The 22,072-nt window shown below is 43.8% G+C and overlaps 1 protein-coding gene across 3 annotated transcripts in view; it reads left to right on the forward strand.

The window, feature by feature from the left end:
• Positions 1 to 22,072, forward strand: part of LOC115615819 — a 76,715-nt gene that overhangs the window by 53,220 nt on the left and 1,423 nt on the right. Inside the window, exons 2-5 of one of the 3 annotated variants that reach the window (XM_030504444.1) lie at positions 785 to 855; positions 14,452 to 14,512; positions 20,785 to 20,911; positions 21,397 to 21,840. In XM_030504444.1, the coding sequence (XP_030360304.1) occupies positions 20,900 to 20,911; positions 21,397 to 21,840 (456 nt within the window). In that variant the 5' untranslated portion in view covers positions 785 to 855; positions 14,452 to 14,512; positions 20,785 to 20,899. Of the gene's footprint in view, positions 1 to 784; positions 856 to 1,065; positions 1,120 to 13,554; positions 13,614 to 14,451; positions 14,513 to 20,784; positions 20,912 to 21,396; positions 21,841 to 22,072 lie in introns of those variants that run through there. The other 2 variants (XM_030504446.1, XM_030504447.1) reach the window with 2 other exon arrangements.

Genomic DNA, 22,072 nt, shown 5'->3' on the forward strand with positions numbered 1-22,072 from the left:
GCAGAAAACAAGAAATAGTTTTGCAGCTCAGCCTTTAGGTACCATTCTCCCGCACACCCGCAATAATTCTTGAAGCTGCTGCCTTGGTTATAATCTAGCAATTAAAAGAAAATATTGGTATTTAATTAAACTTGTCAATCAACCAGAAATGAGTTTTCCTTATCAAGAGGAGCTGGATTTGATTTTGCCACTTGGAAGCAGAGGTTAAAGACTCTTGTAGCATAAAACTTTAATTAAGAAAGGAGATTTGGATTAACATGTGAGGCAGAGAATGAAAGGTCCTCAAAAATCATCTGAGTATGATTCACAGGAGGAGAGGAACCTAAATATGGGAACAGATTTTTTTTGCTTTTTTTAAAATAAAAGCTATATGGTGCTAAAGCTCATGGGTAGAAGAGCCACAGGAGGGATTTTTATGAGCCTAGGATGTCTCTGTTCAATCCATTTTCCTGCTCTTGATATTTAGACATTTTAGATATTCAAAGTCTGGTCAGAAAGTGCCTACACTGTGGGGCATTAGCAAATCCTAAGGATTTGGATGCTTGACTCTCATAAATTTAGATAGCAGAGGAACAAATGGCTCTTCTGGAAGCTTCGAAATAATCCGCTTTTTGTTGCTTTCTGGCTGTGCTGGTGATACAGAGGATGCTGCCCACCTCCATTTCCTGCCTAAGGCCACAGCCTATCCATGCCAGGAACTGCCCCAGGTGCCTGGGACTGTCACCTGATAAATCCCAATCTGTTAAACTCAATGCTCAGCCTTCTGTTCTATTTTTTTTCCCAGACTTCTGAAGCAACATTGACTTTCATGGCATCAACTCCTGAACCCTGGATGTATTCTTCATCCCGACTCAGGTATGTCTCCAAAGGTTCATGTCTTGTGGATTTGTAGTAAAATCGTTTTCATCTTATTTGGATACTGGACAAAGGAAGTCTCTTTTCCTGAATGTGGCTGAACCATTTCACCTGAAACAAAACATCACCAGGGTTCAGGCATGCAACGCAGAAAACCTGAAGATTGGAAATCTTATAGAAAACCAGCAAAGAGTGTGGCCATGGAGGTCAGCCCAAGGAAGTTTTCTCCTGACATTTATTGTCTTTGGATCAGGCCCTCAGAAAGTAAGTTTGTGATGAGAGGAATTTCATGATTTCTCCAATGAAAAAGATTCCAAAATATGAACTCCTTGTTGAGAACAGTCGGTAGGGCAGACTCCGTTTTACAGGAATCTGCTGGGAAGAATAAGTTAATTTTAATCCTTAATGAAGTTTGGGAAAGGTTTGTTTTGTGCAGCTATAACTTCTTGGCAGGCAAAAAATACCATTGAAGCATTTCTGATCTCTTCCCTTAACAACAAGAAAGCCTTTGCTGTTTGTTTGGCTAATATGTTTAAGTTTACCAAAGTCAAGTTAAATAACTCTCCACCCCAAACCCCACCTGTAGCTTTGAGTATTGAGTACTTTGGTATTTCATTACCTGTCTGCATAAGTACTGATGAGCAGAGAGAAAAGGAGGATAAAGTGGTTTTACTCGAGTACATGGCTTGTGACAACTATAATCCAGCTAAATGCAGGCACCCAGGTTCATCACTGCCCTCAGCCTTCGAGGAGAAGAGTTTTATTTGGCAAGGGAGGGTGCCTGGATGGATCCGATGAGTGAGGTATTTGGATAATGATGGATGGCACTTAAAAGTTGTTTTACTCTGAGGAGTGAAGGTAATTGGTTTCTCTTACAGCATGGACAATGCCAGAGTGTATCTGGGCTCTGGGGAATTTGGTGGATTGGGCGCTGGTGCTCTAATGCTACACAGGAAAAGTTGGAGGGGTACAAAGCGTGATCCCCAGAAGCACTCAGGTGGATAGGGAAATGGGATACTGGACACTTGGGATATTCCACCTCTGATGCTGCTCCAGTCAGTCGCCTCCTTCCAATACCATTTGTTTCAGGGGAAATAGGAAAACACTGAAAACATACTCAGGGAAAGCAGAATTCATGAGACTATGCTCTGCTCTGTGCATTAACTCAGAACAGCAGGAGCTGACAGTAGGTAAAAGATAAAATAAATGGTAGTAGAACAAAGAAGGCACAATCCAAAAATGGTGTTTATTGAAAACCTTGATTTTGCTAAATAACTTCCTGTGCACTTTAGGATAGTCTGTGTCTGATGTGCTTTATGGCAATTTGATTTTTGGCTTTGTGGCAATGTAAGCATCTTGTCCTGTGTGCCCACATGCATCAGACCTGATGCACAGAAATGCACGATTATGCTGGGCTGGCTTTCAGCCAGTGTTTGATGGTGTGTCAGAAATAAGGTTGAATGTAGGAAGATGTCCCTGCCCATGGCAAGGGGGCAGAACTGGATGATCTTTAAGTTCCCTTCCAATTCAAACCACTCTATGATTCTATGTTGGCTGTAGGACCACACTGTATCTTACTGTGTAGACTGGAAAACAGATCTGCTGTCACTCCAAAATTCTTCCAACTGGGGGATGTTGAAATTTATCTTCTGAATTCTTGGGTATTTCTACAGCCTGCCCAAAAATATAGTTTTCCATGGAGCAAACTGGCAAATATCACAAAGCAAAATGAGATTTCATAAGAATGTACTGAATGGCCAACGTCAATAGAAAAGTACTTCGGATGTTGCCAGAGATATTTTGGGACAGAAATAAAGAAAAAGAAGAAAAACTCCCAACCTCTCAACTGAATAATTTTCTATCCACTTACAGTTCCTCAGTGCTTCCCTCTGAAAAATTGCGGGAATCAAACCCAACAGATATAATTAAACCCATATTAGCACTATGGGAGAATGCTGCCAGAGCATGCGGTGGTAGGTGCACTACCCAGCACGCTGAATAGCATGAAGTTGGGCTGGAAGCTTTCTGGTGGGTTGAGAACTTGCTTTTAAGCTTTATTCTTCCAGTATTCTTGTGCTCAGTCACTGGTTTTTCCATCGAGCGAATTACTGCCCCCAAAATCATGTTTTTTCGTTATTTGTCTGCCTGGACATGTTTCTGGATAATTGTATCGTATCTCCTGCGATCAGTATAAAATTTTCCCATCAAAAAGCTACATGAAATATTCAGCTTTATACCTGAGGAAAACGTTTGTCATTTGTTATGATCTAACCTGGAAGAAGGAATTTTTCCCTGCAGAAATTGTTCTTTAAAGTCTTTCAAAATATTCTGATGATGTTTGTGGAGGCCTTAGCCCAGGGCTGCCCTCAGCACTCACAGCAGGAGAAACAACAGCTCCTCAATTCCATACAGACAAAAGAGCTCTGGTTTGAGGAACAGAGGCTCGAGTTTTTCACTCATTTTGGTTGTGATGCTCACAATTCACCTTTCTGCTGGAAGTTTTTGCAAAGTACCGAGATACAGGAGGGCTCTGGGCTTGGTTTTCAGAAGGTTGAGGCACTTTGGATCACCAGCCAACAAAGTGGGGATGTGGGAAGCTGTCCCCAGCTAGGGAAAACAGCAGCTTCCCTCTGTCCTCAGCAGGAGAAACAACTGTCAGCACGCCCTTTGAGGCCACTCTTATGTTCAGCTCCTGTTCCTCTTGCTAAATGTTGCTTCTTCATATGCAATGTCTGGAAGTTAATCCCGCAGCCCAGCCCAGCCAGACATTAGTCTGCAGGCACATATAGACTTTCCTTCTAGAGTCACACGTTGTTTTTCTTTGATAATTGTTTTAGATGCATCTGTGTTTGCTTTAGGACCCAGACCAGAACTATGTACTCTTTAGCAGACACTGGGGCTTATCCTGAGGTCTCCCATGTGTTGTTTTTGTTAGCATCCTGGTTGTATCCTGGAGAAAAACATATCCAGTGTTGGAAATACCATGTGGCCAACAGGATCATACATTTGTGTTATACAACCCAGCAGCGGGGTTCCCTTTTTCTGGGAATTTTTTGTTCTGCAAAAGTAGTGCCAAGGCAGTGAGATTGATTTATGTCACCAATAGAAACCAAACACTCATCACAACATTTCACAAACAGAGAACAGCTTGGTATGGAGGCAACTAATGCTCCTGTCCTGAGTCCCACAGCTCCCTCCCTCTGCAACCAGCCACATGGAGCAAAGTCTGGATGCACTGTGCCGTATCGCATGTGGTTAGTTACCTGGTTGGGCTGGTTATCCTACCTGTGAGTCTCCCTTTGGAGCTCACTGGTGCATGAAATGACCAAACATGTTTTTAGGAAGCAGAATAATACAACAGAGCAACAGATGTGGAGCTTTAAAATGAAATAGTAACCTTCTTCCTCCTGTCTGCAACCTGAGATAGTAAACCAGGAGGGCATGCATACACTAACCTTGTTCCTGTAGTCTGGTGTCTGTGGTCCTTAGATGCATAGTGTTGGCTACATCTGACAACAGGCTCCCAGGGTAGTTAACCCTTCAGTCTGGCTCTCAGTAGCCTTTCTTACATTCATTTTCATGCAAGACTTCTGATGTTTTCACCTCTACCATCTCTCCCAAACCACATGCCTGGGAAAAGTACTTAGCAAGTCCATTGCGTTAGGACACATTACAGCAAATGGCTCTGCACCATGAGGAAGAATTATATCAAAGTTCGCATCCCGGTCCAGGAGGCTCCCTCTCAACTTGCTGCTTGTGAATTAATGCACCATGTATATACACTGAGCCCTACCTAATTGGATCAAGATGTGGTGTCTGCATCAAGCATCTCTGAGAACACCACATGTGTTCACTTTATTGAATATAGTCACATCTTAACTTATAATATTAGGGATTAAAACGTTCTAGGTGATCACAGAGCAGCAAGAAGAAGCTGTTTACTCACAGGTTTCCGTTCTCTCTGTCTGTTGTGCAGCCAGGTCTGAAATCCATGCTCCCCAGAGCCTCAGCTCTGCAGATGGAAGAGGTGGGCAGGGCTGTCTGTAACCGGCATTGGGCAGATCAAAGCCCCTCCACATCTGCCGGGGCTCAGCACATCCCTCCTGCGCCAGGCACTCTGGCTGCCACGACTGAGGGTGGCTGTGCACACATCCACACATCGCAGGCATCAGGAAGATATTCCCGACATGAAAAACATAAGGATTAAGTAGCGGGTGTTCACGGGGGAAGCATTATACAAGCAAAACTTCAGAACACAAAGAAGCACCTTTTCTCTGTCAGCACTTACATCTGAACTTATTCTTTGGGATCGCAGTCATGCAAAGTTTTCTACTTTGGAAACACAGTGGTATAAGGACAGCACCAAAACAGTCAATTTTATTTGCTATCTTTGTGCTGACACAGAGGTCAAGGAAGTGTCATAATATGATCTGACTCTCTGGATGGCTTCTGTGACTATAATAACTATCATATAATGCCAGACGTGGATGTAAGCTACTAACAATGCTGAGGTAGGAAATCCAGGGATCATGAGTTAAGTGACTGTATTAAACATTTTATTTGAGGTTCAGATGTCACATAGAAGAACATAGAGCCTTGAAATGAATTCCAGAGCATCTGATGACACTAGTTTGCAGATTGCTGGTACTGCTGCTGGAACCACACTGATTTGCACCCACGGGGAACCTGGCGCTTAGAAATGTGGCTGCAGGAAAGGACAATAGCTGTTGCAAGAGACGCGTATTCAGCATTTCTGGTCAGAACAGCGTGAAAAGAACAGATTTCTTCTCCCATGGCCTGGAAAGAACTAAGTGGCTTTTGCAGAAGAAACCTGCAGAGAGAAATCCAGCTCGAGTAAATCGAGAGAGGAAATCAGGACCCAGTAAAGGCAAATGAATAGTAAGAGAAAGGTGTCCTTGAGCAGTGTTCACAACTAATGGGAGTGGCAACATCACACTCTGGTGTGCCAGAGGCTTTTCTTCGCTTCTGAAGCAGCAAAAAGAGAGTTTTAGCATTCTCCGGCACTAACTGAAAATGCATTAGTGGCTGAAAGCAACTTTAGCTCTTGGTCTTGAGAAATTTCCTCTGCTACGAGCATAATTGTAATAAAACCTGAAACACTGCAAAAAAATGTTAGAACATTTAAAAATCCTAAAGCCTTCCTTGTTTCCACTTTTCTTCTCTAATAAATTAAAAGCATAACAAATTTCACCCGAAGACACAAACATTAAGAAACCATTTGGCAAATGACTTTTTGCAAGCCTGGCATCTCTAGCCTGGGGAGAGCTTTGGAAAGGTCAGAGGAATTTGTCCCACAAATGGCCTCTCTACAAGCCTGAGGGGGTAAATCTGTGGATCTGGAGCACCATGATGCTGGCTTAATGAGGACAAGATGCCAGCTTGTAAGAAAGCTGCCTGTTTGCCAGGTGAACTGTGCTACCTTCTTGCCTTTATCATGTGCGTAGATATTCTTGCTCAAGGAGGCATTCGAGCATGTGTTTAAGTCTCATTTCAAAGGAGTGTAAGTCGTTTCCTAGAGTTGCTTTCCTGAATGGTGGCCAGAAGCCATGACATAAGTTGTTGCACTGGCTTGGGTAGAGACACAAGCATACCATGAGCTCCAGGAAGCCAAATACTGCCAGCAAGTCTGGACCCTCAGGCTCTCATGCTTTGAGGATGGACAGACTCTGCCCAGCAGGTCAGAAGGAGGCAGCAGGTCTTGCAGGCTGCCTTCTCAGTGTACAACCCATCGATCGCAGCATCAGCCTTGGCAAATTCCCCTTCAGCGGGAGAAATTGGGATATGCAGAACACACAAGAAGCAGGATGTTCAAACCTCACATTTTGCATGCTTCATACAGATTGTGGAGCTCTTTAGGTGCTTGAGTTTATAAAAACCCATCACCTCTGTGCGTACAATAATTTGTTCTGAGAAGCAGAAGGTCCTTCCTCATTGTCAGAGGCATCTGTGCAGCTCCTGCATCTTTGTGCCTCTCAATTGGTTCTCTCTCACAATAAAGTAGGGGATGCAGCAACATACACGTTTTTATCTTCTCACAGGTGCCAAGCTAAGGGTCGAAGAGTGCTGTGTTTCATGCAAGATCAAGTGTTGCAGTGCAAGAAATCGTATATCTAGCCTGAAGGCATTGCTCATTGCCCCTTTCTTGTTGCTGGCTTTTGTTGTTGTTGCCAGATGTTAAAATGCTGCTGTGTTTCTACCCTATTCAGAATTGGTATCCATCAGAGTCCTAAAGGCATGTAGGGTTCCCTCTGGTAAATGACTTTTTACTGGGCAAAGCATTAAGAAAAAGTATTATGTGTTTAGCCAAGAGAAAGAATATTATACACCCATAAGGAAAAAGAAGGGACATTTCAAAGAAACATTTACCAAACTTTGTATCACCTATAAAACCACACATTCTTTATGGGATGAGGGTGGAACTGTAATTCCCCTGTGAGTGACAAGTGTGGCCTTTCCATGGCATGCAAACATGGGTCCAAGTTTCCTAAAAGCCATCTGTTCTGCCGTTTATGACTTAACATGAGCTAGAAAACATGTTTTCATCGCTGTTGGACAGTGCCTTGCTCTACCACATGCCTTGGGAGGATGACCCCTGTGAGGCTGTGACTGGGAGCCAAGAGGATGGCACCAGGGCTGCCAGAGGTGGTCATCAAGGAAGGCACCAAGGTAGGAAACCTTTCTGTAATCACCAAGCTTGGGGACTTTTTCTCACTGCCCCCACTGCAGGCAGAAGGGAAGGGTTATAGATCACGAGACGTTGTAGAAAACAGGTAGCACCTTTCAGGTCCAAAGATGCTTTTTATTTTCTGGCTGAGCAAGATGGAATCAAGCATCTGTGCAACCAAAGAGTGAAATGATGTTTGAGTGAGTTTTATATCCATTTGCACGAAAGAAAGGATTTAAGTTCAAACATGATCATCTTCTGGCTTTCTAACAGCACTGGTCTCCAGTCAGAGAGAACAAATACATCTTTGCTCACGTAAGAAGAATCATGGCTCAGTTTTTTCTTGAGTGACTTTCCTGCAAATTAGCCAGAGGGAGAGAGCTAAAGTCTGAGATGGAAATAACTCTCATCGAGAACAAGTGCTCAAGGGGCTCAGAAATGTGATTTTATTAACTTTCTGTACAGTGCAGGATAAATGTCCATTTAAGAGCATTAGCGATGCATTCCCTCAGAAGAGACATTTGCAGAACTTCACCATTCCCTATCTTCTCACTGGCTGCTCAACTCACTTTGAAAGGGCGAAAGAGTGAGCAGTTGGAAGAGCTCTGAAAGGATGCAAGTGGAGGCAACACACACAAAACCTGCCAAAGGCTGCATTTCAGCTCCTTTTGCACAGTCTGTAGCAGCTGATGCTTGCAGCAGTTGTGGGAAGGAGGGACTGTGAAAAGACCCAGTAATGAGCAGATACTATCTTGACAGTTCGAATTGTTCGTTTTGAAAAGGAAGTGAATGTCTTCCTTGGACCGTGTCCTCCTGTGGTGACAGGAGCCTTGTTTGTACACCAGAGATGCAGCATCCCACTAACAGGAGCGCAGATTTTGGCACAGCACAGGCAGAGATGGCTCCCACCTGCAGTAACAAGAGCCAGGTATGATGAAAAAAGGGTTTTAATGAACTAAGCTTAACAATGCTTGGTTAAAGCATGCACGAAGCTCACTGAGAGTCTATGCGAACACTGGTAGATAGGTCATCTGTTATGCATCAAGATGGGATCTGAACCCTTCTTAGGGCTTCTGGATGCTATAACTGACCTCAACATTAAGGACTATCAGCTTGAAGACATGCTAAAATCTTTTAAGATCCCTTCAGAGATTGCAAACAAAGTAGAGCAGAAGTGTGTCTCCCTGAGCCCACTGCGATGGGAGCTGTGGGGAGAGGATGATCCATGGCAAGTCCTGTCTGTCCCCAGCTGTTTATTTTTAACAGCTAACATTTTCTGAACCTAAATGTCATCTCAGCTGCATTCCCAGAGCTCAATTCATTCTGGTCCCATAACCATTCCTTTATGCTTATACCCTCTATTTTGAATTAGCTAAATTAGATTTCACTCTATCTTTAGTGATTGTCACTCATGATGCTTTTGACTTCCAGTTGCAAAATGTGTGCGGGTTCGAAAGGCAGCAGAGTAAGTGGATATTTGAGGGATGAATTAGATTTTTAATAGACAAAAAAATGCTAGGAAGGTGGGACTTATAAATGATTTAGACATGCAGCCATAATTATTACATGCATTTGATTTCTGGATACATATATAGGGATTTTGGGGAGGCTGGTTGCTATGGTAACTTCTTTACTGCATGGTCCATATGTTGCTTCTGAGATTCTTTTTCCTTAATGGAAAATTATACCCATGGCCACGGATGGCATTTGTAAATCTCCTAAAAAAGCAATAATTTTCTTTTTCTTCCTAAATGTCATCAGCTGTGCAGTGGAAGCCTTTGAAGTTTGATTTTCCCCCTTTTGTTAGTTCACCAAGCAAGAGATGTGAACTGCATCCAAACCTTCCCTTCTTTGCCTTCAAACCTTTGCCTTGCCTTTCTGGATGCTTGCTTTGTAGTAAATGCATTGATTTTTTCATGGGATGAGGTCAGAAAAACGCGTATCAAGAAATAGGTATCTCTTTAGGTGTCAATTGAAAGTGTAGGGAGGCTAGTAGAAGAGCTTGGATGTCCATCCCAGTGTGAACTCAGCTCTCCAGATGTGAATGCCTTTGGATATATTGTCCCCAAATCAAACCAGATGACAAAATGTTTGGTTGTGGGGCTTTTCTTTTTTTCTTTTTTTTGCTTTTCCTCTGAAAAACCCCCACCACATCATGGCATTGTGCAGATTGCAAATGGCCTGTCATGAATACACACGTCAACACTGCACTGTAGCACTGAAAGGCTGTTGGTTTCAATAGTGCTTTCACCAGGAGGTTTCATACCTCTCCTCTGGGACCAGGGCTTGTCAGCTCTGCTGCATTCTATGGCACAGTGGAGGAACTATGGTGAGTTCCTGACTGCGAACCATTCCTGCACCACCTCCAACCCCTGTTTTGCCAAAGCAAGTGATTGGTGTTGCTGCCTCAGTTATGTGCATGCGTGATGCATTGGCTCCTTGGGGCAGGAGGTTGGCTGCAGCTCTGCACCGTGGTGGTTGCATCATTGCCATTGATTTAAGGCAGCCAGTTTTCCCACACTCAGCCTGAATAAGGCTGAAAATAAAGTGGTGTTTCTGAATGCAGAATGAAAACTGGTTCTAAAAATTGCCGTGGAGCAGAATTATTGTCTTCCATGTAGCTCAGCGTGTCATTGATGTACCGAACCAAATGGGAAGCTGGAAAGCAGAATAAGCTCAGCTCCAGGTGCATGTACAGCTGGAACACCACGTGCTTTCAACTGCTGCACCATCCTCTACTCTCAGAGTGGACAGGGCAGCAAATCAGAGCCATCCATAGGCACGCTGGTACTTTCTGATGTGGTTTTTGTTGACTATGAATCTTTATACAGTTCTTTTAAGGTAACAGCATTTCTCTATTCATCTACTGGAGTTGGGGTAAAAAGCCAAACCCAACTACCTGCGTTGTTGCAATCACTTGCTTTGCCTGGTCTGTTTTTGAAGTTTAAGACAAGGGATTAAGGAACCCACAATGGAAACCTCTAGCACTGGGGCTAATAGAGCAGTTCCCTGAGCCGAGAGCCAGACTGGCCTGTCTTGGTGTGTCCACGCTCATTCTGTGCCTCAGCATTTCATTGCTGCCATTGTCTGCTAACACATGCACATCTGTAAAATATGGATTTCAGTGAGGCTAGATGAGGGGAGGATTTAAATTTGTGTATCTGAAGTTTACCAAAAACCCAGAGACATTTAAATGTGTTTTTAACCTTATTTTTCCCAGCGATTCTTATTAATGGCTGTGCAGCAGCTTGGAAGCAACTGCCTTTATATACCTAAAGTGTCTGTGAATGTTGGCTTTTCAGAAACCCTTCTCAGTGCCTTACACAGCTGCACTTCTGGTTTACATTGGGAAGGTTTGACACCTTAGCAATATAAAGTTATAGGTTTTATCCCTAAAACTTCCCAAATGCAGTTTCCATGATTAACACAACGGTGACAGCTCTAGTTTGTTTATATTGCTTCACCTGGGGCACATAAACTTAAAGGACTGAAAATACCTCCGTGCAATAAAAGCATTTTATATAATTGCTACCTCTTGCTGTAAGGGACAGCTGGCCTTTGAAAGTTGGGAACTCATTTACGTCAGTGAAGTAAAATGTAAGCCTGGGGTTTAAATGACTGTAATTTATGTTGCTGAAGCTCAAAACACAAATATGGCTGTCCAAAGGGCAAATACCTTTCCAAGCAAACTAATACTCGTAATTCAACTTGGAGAGTATGCGCGTCTACGGTCCCCTGATGGGAGGCTATCAAAGGCTGCCCAGCGTTGCTGTTTTCTCCTAATACTTATTCTCTTATGTTAAAATTTCTATGGACAGCTTCCTAATTCAGCTGTTTTAACTGGTTCCTAATGTGCTGTGCCACATCACTGTGACCCACAGGGGAATGGGTTTAAACTGAAACAGGGGAAGTTCAGGTTAGATATAAGGAAGAAGTTCTTTACTGTGAGGATGGTGAGGTCCTGGAACAGGCTTCCCAAAGAATGGTAAATGCTCTATCCCTGGCAGTGCTCAAGGCCAGGTTGGACAGAACTTTGGGCGATGTGGTCTAGTGTGAGGCGTTCCTGCCCATGGCAGGGGGTTGGAACTAGATGATCTTAAGGTCCTTTCCAACCCAAACCATTCTATGGTTCTATGCACCCTGAAGCTGCCACCATTGTCACTGGGGGCTCCCATGGGTCCAGCCCACCAGGCAGATGTGGCAGTGGTCATTGAAGCATCTCTCATCACTGAGAATAGCTGATGTCTTGTGGCTGGACAAAAATAAGCATCCTGTGAGCAGAACAGCTAGAAATCACCCCGCAGTTCTTGTGCTGAGCATTTTCCTGTCTCTGTCTCTAAGCATTTGTCTGAACACCATTTATACACTTTTGGTTTAGGGCTCAGTTCCAAACAGCTGTTCTTATTTAGCTTTTCAATTTTATTTATTTTTTTTATTTTTTTAATTTTTTTCATTTATAACACTGAAAATCTCTCTGGAATGGGCTGACACCAAAAATGTTTGTTGTAGTCTTCGGATGAAAGCACTCAGCCATGGTCCATGCTTTTATGATTTGTGAATTCACCAACACTTACTATGGCATTGCAAAACAACAGTGACAAAAAGAGATTCAACCACAGCTCCCTCGGAGCAAATTCCAGGCTTGGAGCTCTGCTGGAATGCATCGATTTAGAAAGGTGTATTTCCAAATCTCAATTCTGGCGTGATCACGCTGTACTTTGGCTCCCTCCAACATTCATCATTTCCTTTCAATATATATATTCAGATGTGTCTGTGACTTAAAAATAATCCCATTTTCATAATTGTCAAGAGTTTGGTTGTGCTGCTCAGTGTAGCTCAGATGACAAGAGCAAATGGCAGATTGATTTGTATATGTGTGAACACTGAAACCAGGTTTTAGCGCAAGAAGACTATGGAAGGTGAATTGAATTCAAATTTCACCTCAGCGTGGTGTGGATGAATTTGATTCCTTCCCTTAAAGCACCTTTCAGGCAAACCTGAGCACAACTTCAGACAGAGTGTTACTGGAGTTCTATTTAATGCGTTAGCCTGGGAATGCCGTGGCTCACTGGGGACCCCGTGTTAGCTGCTGTGGGACAAAATGACCCTTCTCCATAGAGGTTTTCCCCTCACATGGGCACACAGACATGGAGGGAGTGAGGCAGGGGGGGATCCTGGCCATGCCACGAGCTCTCAGCAGTTTGCAGGCTAACCCTTGCTTATGGATCATTTTTCCTTCAGAATCATAGTGGAACTATTGAGGAGGGAATTTGGGAAAACCACAGAAGTAGCTTGAGAAAATGTGTTTGGAGTCCTGCTCCCGAGCGAGAAGAGGATCCTGAATGCAAGCCCAGTCCTTCCTTCTCAGCACAAGTGCAGCCCCCAGGCCCCCGGGATGTGCCGTCATGTCCCGGGAATGTGCTTCCTGGACATGCTGCATCCACCTCCCTCTTGCCCATCCTGCCGGGACAGCCTCCCTCGCTCCTCTGGCCAAGCCTGCTCCATGGGGAGGCATAGCCTTATGCTGGGGACCAGGGCAGCCACAGAAGGACAAGCACCAAAGGGCAAGACCTCCTTTTCACTGGGTTTTGGAGGAGCACAGCTGCCTGCAGCTGCAGTAAATAGTGAGTATGGATCAGACACTCATGTTAAAACCCCACAGTGTGAAACTATCTCAGCCTGCACCAGGGGCAGTGGTGGACCTGCTTCCAGCTGCACCATCGAAGCTTGCCAGAGGCAAATGAGCTGAAGCTTGAGTGAATGCAAAGATAGAGAGCTGCTGCACCCAAGAATCGTCCCCTGAGAGGAAACAAGCACAGAGGCCAAATGAAGAATATATTCCTTAAAATATATTGAATGGTGAATGGGCCCATCAAATATGAACCATCAATGTCGTGTGTGCATGGAGGTGGTGGTGGGGCTGGCAACCCAAAAAGCATTTTCCTTTCTTACTCCTTTTCCAGGGCTGGATGTCATGGGATGCAATGGAAACTTAGTGTGTTTCAAAGAGGACACGATAATGAGGAGTTTTGCTGCCAAACAGGGGTTTGTCCCTTCCTGGAGACTGTTGGAGGTGATTGCTGTGTTCAGGGTCTGCTGTCAGGGTCCAGGCCATTCTTTCCCTGTGTCACTGGTACCTTTTCTTCTTTACCTGCTCAGAAACAGCTGCAGATGCTGAGAATTTAAAGCCTAAACTTTAAGATCTATCATGGCTGAAATGTCTATAAACACCTTGAGTCTCTTTAGAGCTCTCTGTGCTTGCCAAACTTTGCAGCTTACTAGTATATCTCATTATATGTGGTGCTTTCCCCCCTCCTGCAGCCCATGATTATGTGAGAACTGCAGGAAAAGTAAGTTTAAAGACATCAGGACATCCTCAATGTCTAAACTGAAAAAGTAGAGGAAGAAACTCTAATTAAGAATTATTTAAGATAACCTCAAGACTCGGAGCCTGTCTTCAGCTTCTTTCCAACATTGGCATTTATCAATATTGAAATATTATCAGAATCTTTTTATCTTATTTTTTATGTTAGTAACCCAAGACCACAGATTGTTCAGCTGAAACGTGCTGAATATTAATCACCAGATACTGTGGTTTGTGGCTGAAATGAATCTGATTAGAAAACAGAAAAAAACCTCAATAAAACTAGTGGCATGATTCACCACATCCTCACTGACTGAAATAGGTGGCTTATAGGAGTCAAATTCTATTTCAGAGTAGAAATACATACTGCACAGCTGACTGAGGTGTGACTATCCATTAAAATGGATCTAGTATTAAACAGGAGATATCTTCTATGTGTGTGTGAGTATGTTAAGAGGATGACAAGATTCTTGCTTGGATATACAAGGATATAGAAAGGGCAATATTTTCTTGGATTTTGACTGTGACATCTTCTTTTCCTTTTCAGGGCTGGGTCTCACACAGTATGGTTTGGGGGCTGCAGAGCTGCATAGCATTGCTCATCACAGGTATGTTCTCCTAACCAGTAGGTACTGTATCTAGATTTATTTATGTAAGGTTTGTCATTAGGACCAGAATTATAAGCAAATATCTCCACTTATGGCAGTTTGGGTTGCACCATGGAGTGGTGCTGCAGCACAGAAACTGGGTGGCTTTTGGAGGATGTGAGACCAGATAACGTGCTCCAGCTCACCAAAACACATGGGTCATTAATGATCACTCAGTACCTGGATCAATCCCCCCTGAAAACATCTAGTATGGACACCCGCTTCTTTGACCTGCTTGCTAAAGCTAATGCAGATGTAGCCACTAACCCAGATGTAGATCTGCCCAGAGATATGCTCCTGCAGCAATAACCAGGCCCCAGCTCATGGGGGTCCACTCTGTCTTTTTATAGAGAGGTTATTCCTGTCAATACCAAACAAGAAGAGACACTTATCATTTTAGGGACTTTCCGTCATTTATCTTCCCATCCCCTCTCTCCTCCCCACAGGTGTACACTTGATACACTCACTTTTCTCCAGGGAAAGAACCCGCTTTCGTGGCGGACAGGAATGCTGACCCACTTGCCTTCTGCTGCAAGCATCCATCAAACCCAGCCTCTGTGTCCCCTGGAGCCTTAATTTTCCTCTTGACAGCAAAGACAAATGACTCCCCCAGGGCTGTTTGCTCATGTCTGCTCAAGGTTTCCGTGATGTTTCTTGAAGATGACCTGTTTTTGAAACACACAATGAGTTTTCTTTCCACTGCCACCTACCAGTGTGAAGGCAGAGAGAGATTTGTTTTAAGAACATTTCATGGTGCCAATCCCCACCATATCCTCCCTCTCTGCTTCCTGCTTTGGGCTTCTTCTGCTTCCTGGATGTGGTCCCCCACACTGGGAACATTTGCTGTAAAGACAGCACATGGTAATCACCAACTTCACCAACAGTTGGACAGTTAATCTCCCTCACATTAATGCTTTTAGGGTTTTAATATATTTTAAGATCACTATTTTTTTTGTTTCCTTACTTATAAGATATTTCTGGAAGAACCGGCACATTTGTATCTGCCTCAAAGGCAATTTATTTCCCAAGAATGTTACCTAGAAGCAGAGTAAATCAATGGCCACCCAACCCAGAGACCTTTGCCTGCTTACAGGTAGTTTATCCTCTGCAAAGCAGTGCCTTAAAATCAGTTCTTCTCTCCAGCCACATCGAATGAACCTGAACTCCACGTGCAGCAGCTCACTGCAGACCTGGGAAGGCAGGGAAACAATACAGGGAGACAACACAGGGAAACAGGAGCCGGTTTGTCGTTGAAATCTGCATGATGAGGCACACAGAGAAATAGGGATGAAGAAACTTAAATTCCCCAGTTTTCTAATTCTGGAGAGCTTGTCTTTGCAATGTGGCTTTTTAATTTCATCCTTGGCAAAATGTCCTTCCCTTTATTTCCCTCCTCCCAGAAAACACAAAGCCACCCTGCAGTATCATATGCAGAGTTAGCCTGGCCTGGCACTGGGAAATACCAAACACCCTGATTTGTAAGGAATGCTGCCAGCCCTGGCTATGATTAAATCCCCATAAATATGAAGGGCCTCTGGCCAGATTCATTCGCGTGTTGAAAGAGAGAAGAATGTGGTTGCCACTTTCCAGTTGCCCTTGGCACAAGGGTTTTCCAATCAGTGAGGACATCCTGAGGATGGGAAGCGGTGCCGGACCACCTGCGTGCTGGCTGTGCTCAGCAGCCAGCACATCCCTCCAGGCACCAGCATTTCCAAACACAGCAGAACAGCCCTGAGGTGACACAGAGCCTTTTTGATGCCACCTCAGTAACCCCAGGGCTACAAATGCTGCCATGGGACCACGGGAACAAGCTCCTTGTTCACATGAAAAATATGCAACCCAGGCACACCACCATACAACCCCCCTTTGGTTATTGAATGCAATAATCACATTCAGGATAGATATGAGATACTGTGCAAAGGGAAAAGGGCTCTCTTAAACCCACTGCTTTGTCCTTTTATCATTTGTGTATAGGGCTGCTTAATATATATTGACTAATTTAAATGCTCCACATGCCATAACATGCCCCCAAACGTTTAGTTGAACATCCCTGGATTTGTTTTGCGTGTTTATCCTTATGTTCATTAGGAACATGAATGTTCTTTGACTTCACCCTGTGCCTCTCAGCATTATTTTATAGAAATTCCCATTTCCTGCCCTGAAAGAAGCCCTGATGATAATGAGAGGCTTGAAGCTTTTCAAACAACCAAAAAAAAAAGCAGTTCGAGTCAATTCTGCATTTTGTTCTTAATCAAAACTAGTGGTGTGCATTTGCATCAACAATGAGCTCAGCACACAATGCTCCATATGGGCTTGGCTGCTGGTATTCACTGAAAGGCAGGAGCCACTGAAAAAGCTCCCTGGTTTTCAAAGATTTAGGGATGACCTTGCAGAAGTGTCATTTGTCACTGCCTTATCCAGAATCGCTGGAAAAATCCCTGGAAACACACTATGGAACCACAGATCCCAATTCTCACATTGCCAAAGCAGCACGGCAGCACTTACCTACAGGGAAACAGTGGGAAATATCAAACTGGAAAGCTTTCAGTGGAGCCCCAAACCGTTTTATTCATGATGCTTTATCTGGATATTGGTCTTCCACTTCAGCTGTTACTCATTTTTCAGGTACACTATTTCAACTCGGTTTTTACCGAGCCTACCATAAATATGAATACAAACAAGCCACGGTCCATTAACCTGGACACCTATTTGCAATTCTAAAGTGTCTAAAACACTTGGAAACAGCCCACAAACTTTTACTGTTCCCCAGTTCAGACCTGATCTCACAGAACCCCCTTCAAACTAATTCCAGTTGAGTTACACCCAGGAGGGGGTCTCTGTGTACGTGCAGTTTTAGGACCAGGTCCCCATTTTTGAGCACATTAATAGCACCCAGAAGGGCCACGGTGCACAGACTTTGCAGGTCTGTTCTGCAGAGCATGAACAATTAGGAGAAACGGGGATGGTGACTTGCACAGACATCCTTGGACGTGCTGTCGTGAGTGGCTGGACCAGTTCTGCTCGGAAAGGATTTATTTCTACTCATTTCGGTCTTGTGGCTGTGAGAGGCTTGCAAAACCTTTCACCTTCTTTCCCTGGAGTCGTATATATTTTATGAGAAATTTAAGAGTTACCTCTTATTAAAATGGGGATAGTGTAATTACCAATAAAAAGCAGATGTTATGGCATGACTAATGCTTGAAAATGTGTATGGAGCAAGCACAACATACCAGCACATCCAGGCTTTTCAGTAAGATAATAAAAGTTGTCTTTGTTGAAGCTGACTGGCCAAGTTGCAGGGAAATCATGATGGAAAACACTGAAAGGCTCCATGAAAGGGCAGCTTTGCTCCCACCGATCTCGGCAGCAAAATGTAACTCCAGAAGGTTGAAATGGAAGCTCCCATCACCTTGCTCACAGCAGGAGGTGTCTGAATAGGTGTCTTGCTAAAGCACCCTGACTTGCCGTGCTGAGAGCATCCTTCCCCCACAAGCCATAATGAGCTGTAATTAGTGAACTCCCTGACACTGCCGGCACCTCTCGGGGGTCCACAACCCACCTGCAGCACTCAAGATCATTCCCTTGGATCAGTCCCAAGTATTTTGGCAAGGCGTATCTGGAGCGATCTGCGTAGGCTGACTTTGGAAACAGGAATGCAAACATTATGTAAATCGAGTTGTTCAGCAAATCTGTTCAAGCAGTCTTGGGGTTCACAAACTTCTGAGCTCAGAAATTCCCTTCCCTTTTCTTCCTGGAAAATTGTGTTTATTGCCTTTTTATTTTGCCATAAATGTAACTTTAAAGACATGCTCAGTTTGTAAAAGAACATTCACAGCTTGGGAAGAGGGTGTGGGTATGGATCTGGGGGCATGAAGAGGATCAGCCAAGGGAGACTGCAAGGGCAGCGGTAGCTGGAGGTGCCCAGGGGTGCATGGGGGGCTGGGACACCTCAGGGGCTGGTGCTCATCCCTGCCTTCTCCTGTCTTCAAACTCCAGGTCTTTGAGTCCTTCTCTAGCCCAAAGCCCAATGATTCAGAGTGCACTGGCGGCTGCAGAGACCTCCCCATCTTTTCCTTAAGACCCTCCAATACTCGATCATTATTTCCTCTGCACATAGAATGCCAGACTGATTTGGGTTGGAAGGACCTTAAAGCTCATCCAGTTCCAACCCCCTGCCACGGGCAGGGACACCTTCCACTAGAGCAGGTTGCTCCAAGCCCCTGTGTCCAACCTGGCCTTGAACACTGCCAGGGATGGGGCAGCCACAGCTTCTCTGGGCACCCTGTGCCAGCGCCTCACCACTCCCACAATAAGGAATTTCTTCCTTATATCTAACCTAAATCTCCACTGTTTAAGTTTAAGCCCATTCCCCCTTGTCTCTGTATGACATAAATGTCATACTTCAATTTAAAGGGGAAAAAAAAAAGTATCCAAATCCTCAGACTATTCTTGGCCCTGCAGGAAGGTCAGCTCACTGAAGAAACCTCCTGCCATGTGCTGTGCTGTGCTGTAGGCTGGAGGGGTTTGTTACCTTGGTTTGTACCAGCATTAGCTCTGTCATTCTGTGAAATGAAACTAAGACATATGCATAAGCAGCCTTGACAGCAATTAGTTCTGGCAGGATCTTTGTGGTGATGAATTTCAATGAAGCTGAGGTTTTGGGTGCCTGAACACTTCATTAGCTGCTGGTATATCATACTGATACAGTTGAGAAATCACATTATAATAAACCACTTTCTACTGCAGGCAGCAACTAGGATTATAAATGGGATGAATAATAATATAGTCCATTCAAAATCATTCCTGTGCTTCAGAGCCCTGGAATTTCAGTAAATAGATCAAATGCTATGTGGGAATGAATCTTATTCTGAATTTCTCGATTACCCGGGTATTTATGAGCATTTTTAATGTACTGTCAGAGGAGCTGCTCCGCTCTATTACACTTGCCAGTTAAACACTGAAATAGATACATGGTGATGCAGTAATAAGAAAAATCATCTGTCATTTAGCAAACAATATTTTAAGCCTGAATGGAGGGAAATAGATGATAACTATTCCCATGTGAAATTCCAGGAAGTCTTTGTCTCTATATATTTACAGGATATACTTTTTTTTTAAGTATGGAAATACATGGCTTTGAAAATGCCTTAAAAAGCACAGCGGAGGCATTCCTGAGATTTCCTCTATGCTTATAAACCAGAGGGAGATGCATTATTATGCCACGGTGAAATGAAATTTTTACTTATCACTGTCTTTGCAGTGATTAGTATGAAAATAGATAAAAATGAATTCATTTGCTGCTATTTCTGTTGAAATTTATTCTTTTGAATGTGTCACTTTGGCTGCTGGTTGCTTGGTTGGGAGTCCATCAAACTGGGTCACCTTTTCCAGTGAAGGACAAGGTGGAGGAAGGGGCTGGCTGGTTTGTTAGGGCTTATCTCAGTAGTTTGGTACCTCACTGGCAGGGATAAAGGGAACTGATGCTTCTTTAGAAAGAAGCCAGGACACTTGTGAGCACCCCAGTAAACCCAGGATGCCCATAAGACTGTACTGGGGAGGAGGAAGGGGATGGCTCTGCCAGCAGCGAGTTGGGGTGGGTGGGGTGTCCCCCATTTGTGATGCTGCCCTGGAACCCCGTCACCAAGGCAGCCAGGTTGGCACAGAATGATGCTCTCCCCATGGGCTTTCCCTTCCTGGACACTTCTTGGGCACTTGGTAACTATAAAAACACCCTTTTCTCACTATGTAAAACAGATGGGTTGTAGTTATGTTACCTAAAGTGTAGATTCAGGCCCATTTGAATGAGATATTGGTTAGACATCCTCAAAATACAAAATAACTTAAAGACAGGTCTTTGATAAGAAAAAAGGCAGAGAAAAGTCAATGGGGATGGGGAATTAGCAGCACCAGAGTACCAAACAGCCAAGGGCTAGACAATTTTTCTAGTAGCAAAATATTTGTGTGCATCTATTACAGCAACATGGCCTTTTTTTTCCAGTGAAACAGTGTCTTAGAATACTGGTGATCTGATACATTAGTTTCTCAAATAAAGACAGAGATAAAACTAGAGTTGAATTGAAACATCAATTCCAAACTCTTTTAAAGACTTGAATTGCATATGCCAGTTTTGGTTGTGTGGAAAGCTCAAAAAGAAAATACCTTGAGGGGAAAAGGGTTCTACAGATCTATTTCTTTTCAGGCTCTACCCAATGTTAATGTTCTTCCATTTCCAGAATGCTCACAAGCACTGCTGATGTACCAAGATTCTCAGGAGGCCATAAATCACCCTAAATAGCCCAAGCCTGCGGGAGTCCCATTTCTTTGCTCTGGAATCTACCCAGGCAGCTCATGAAATCAGATGTAAGTTTAACCTCAAATCAGGTACAAACGCTGCCTCTGTGGGCCATGGTTTCATACAGTGCCAAACAGTAGTCTATACAAAATCAGGTAGCAGGACATGGAGCCTGGGGTTTTATTTCTGAAGCCTGGTTATTGCTGCTCTTTATCAACACAGGGAAAACATGAAATCTCATCTTTTTCCTGTGTGAACTACTAAAGACTGCTTGAAAGCATAGAAACTAACTTGGTATTTAAATTTAATTGAAAACCCTACATCAGAAACAACTTCAAGACTCAAAAAGAGCTGAAAGATTATGTGAAATCTTACAATCCTCTCTTCTAATTGGCCTCATTACCCCTTAGCAGTGCTGATGTCCCTGAGTGGACAACAGAACAGATTAACATTGGTGCTTGATTTTGTTATTGGCTCTGGTCCATTAATAGCATAATTTTATCATATATTAATTTTATCAAATATAATTTTATCAAATACTAATTTCTTTCAGGAGCTTCCAGGAGATCTGGAGACAGGGGATGAAACCACTCCCCCACCATCCAGCCCAGGAGTCTGGGAGCATGTCCTGTTAACCAGGGACAGTCCTGAAGACCTGCATACCAAACTCCTGCTTTGCAATGACCACTCATTCCCAGATTACCTGGTGTTCGCTCTTTCGTACCTGCCTTACTACAGAACATCTCACCTCTTAACCAGCCCGTCTTTCCTCCCTGCATCTCACATCAGCACAGAAACAGAAGAAAGCTTCGATGAAGGCAAGGTTGACACTAAACAGGATGAGAAAGTCAGTTATTCAGCTGTCTCCACAGGATATTTTCCATATTACAGAACATATGAAGAGCTTCTTGGCCAGCCACTCACACATGGATTAAATGTAGAGGAAAAAAGGCCTGATAATGATGGGAAAGATGAAAGCGAAGGAGATGCTGAGTCAGTAAGTTTCAAGGGCAATTGCTAAATTGCTCCCTGAGATTGCACAGTCAGGGAGTGGGAGCACTGACCCCACCAGCCTTGTTACCTCCTGCTTGCCCTGGGGCTTTGCTGTAGCTGAATCAGACATAGAGATGTGCTATGTGTTGCTATTGCATGTTCCTTTAGTGGAGGTCATGCACAAAGAAACGCAGAATTTGTGCAAGCAGTGACTTTGCATGAACACATTCTTTCAG

This window comes from Strigops habroptila, chromosome 12 (assembly GCF_004027225.2).
Source record: "Strigops habroptila isolate Jane chromosome 12, bStrHab1.2.pri, whole genome shotgun sequence".
Taxonomy (NCBI): domain Eukaryota; kingdom Metazoa; phylum Chordata; class Aves; order Psittaciformes; family Psittacidae; genus Strigops; species Strigops habroptila.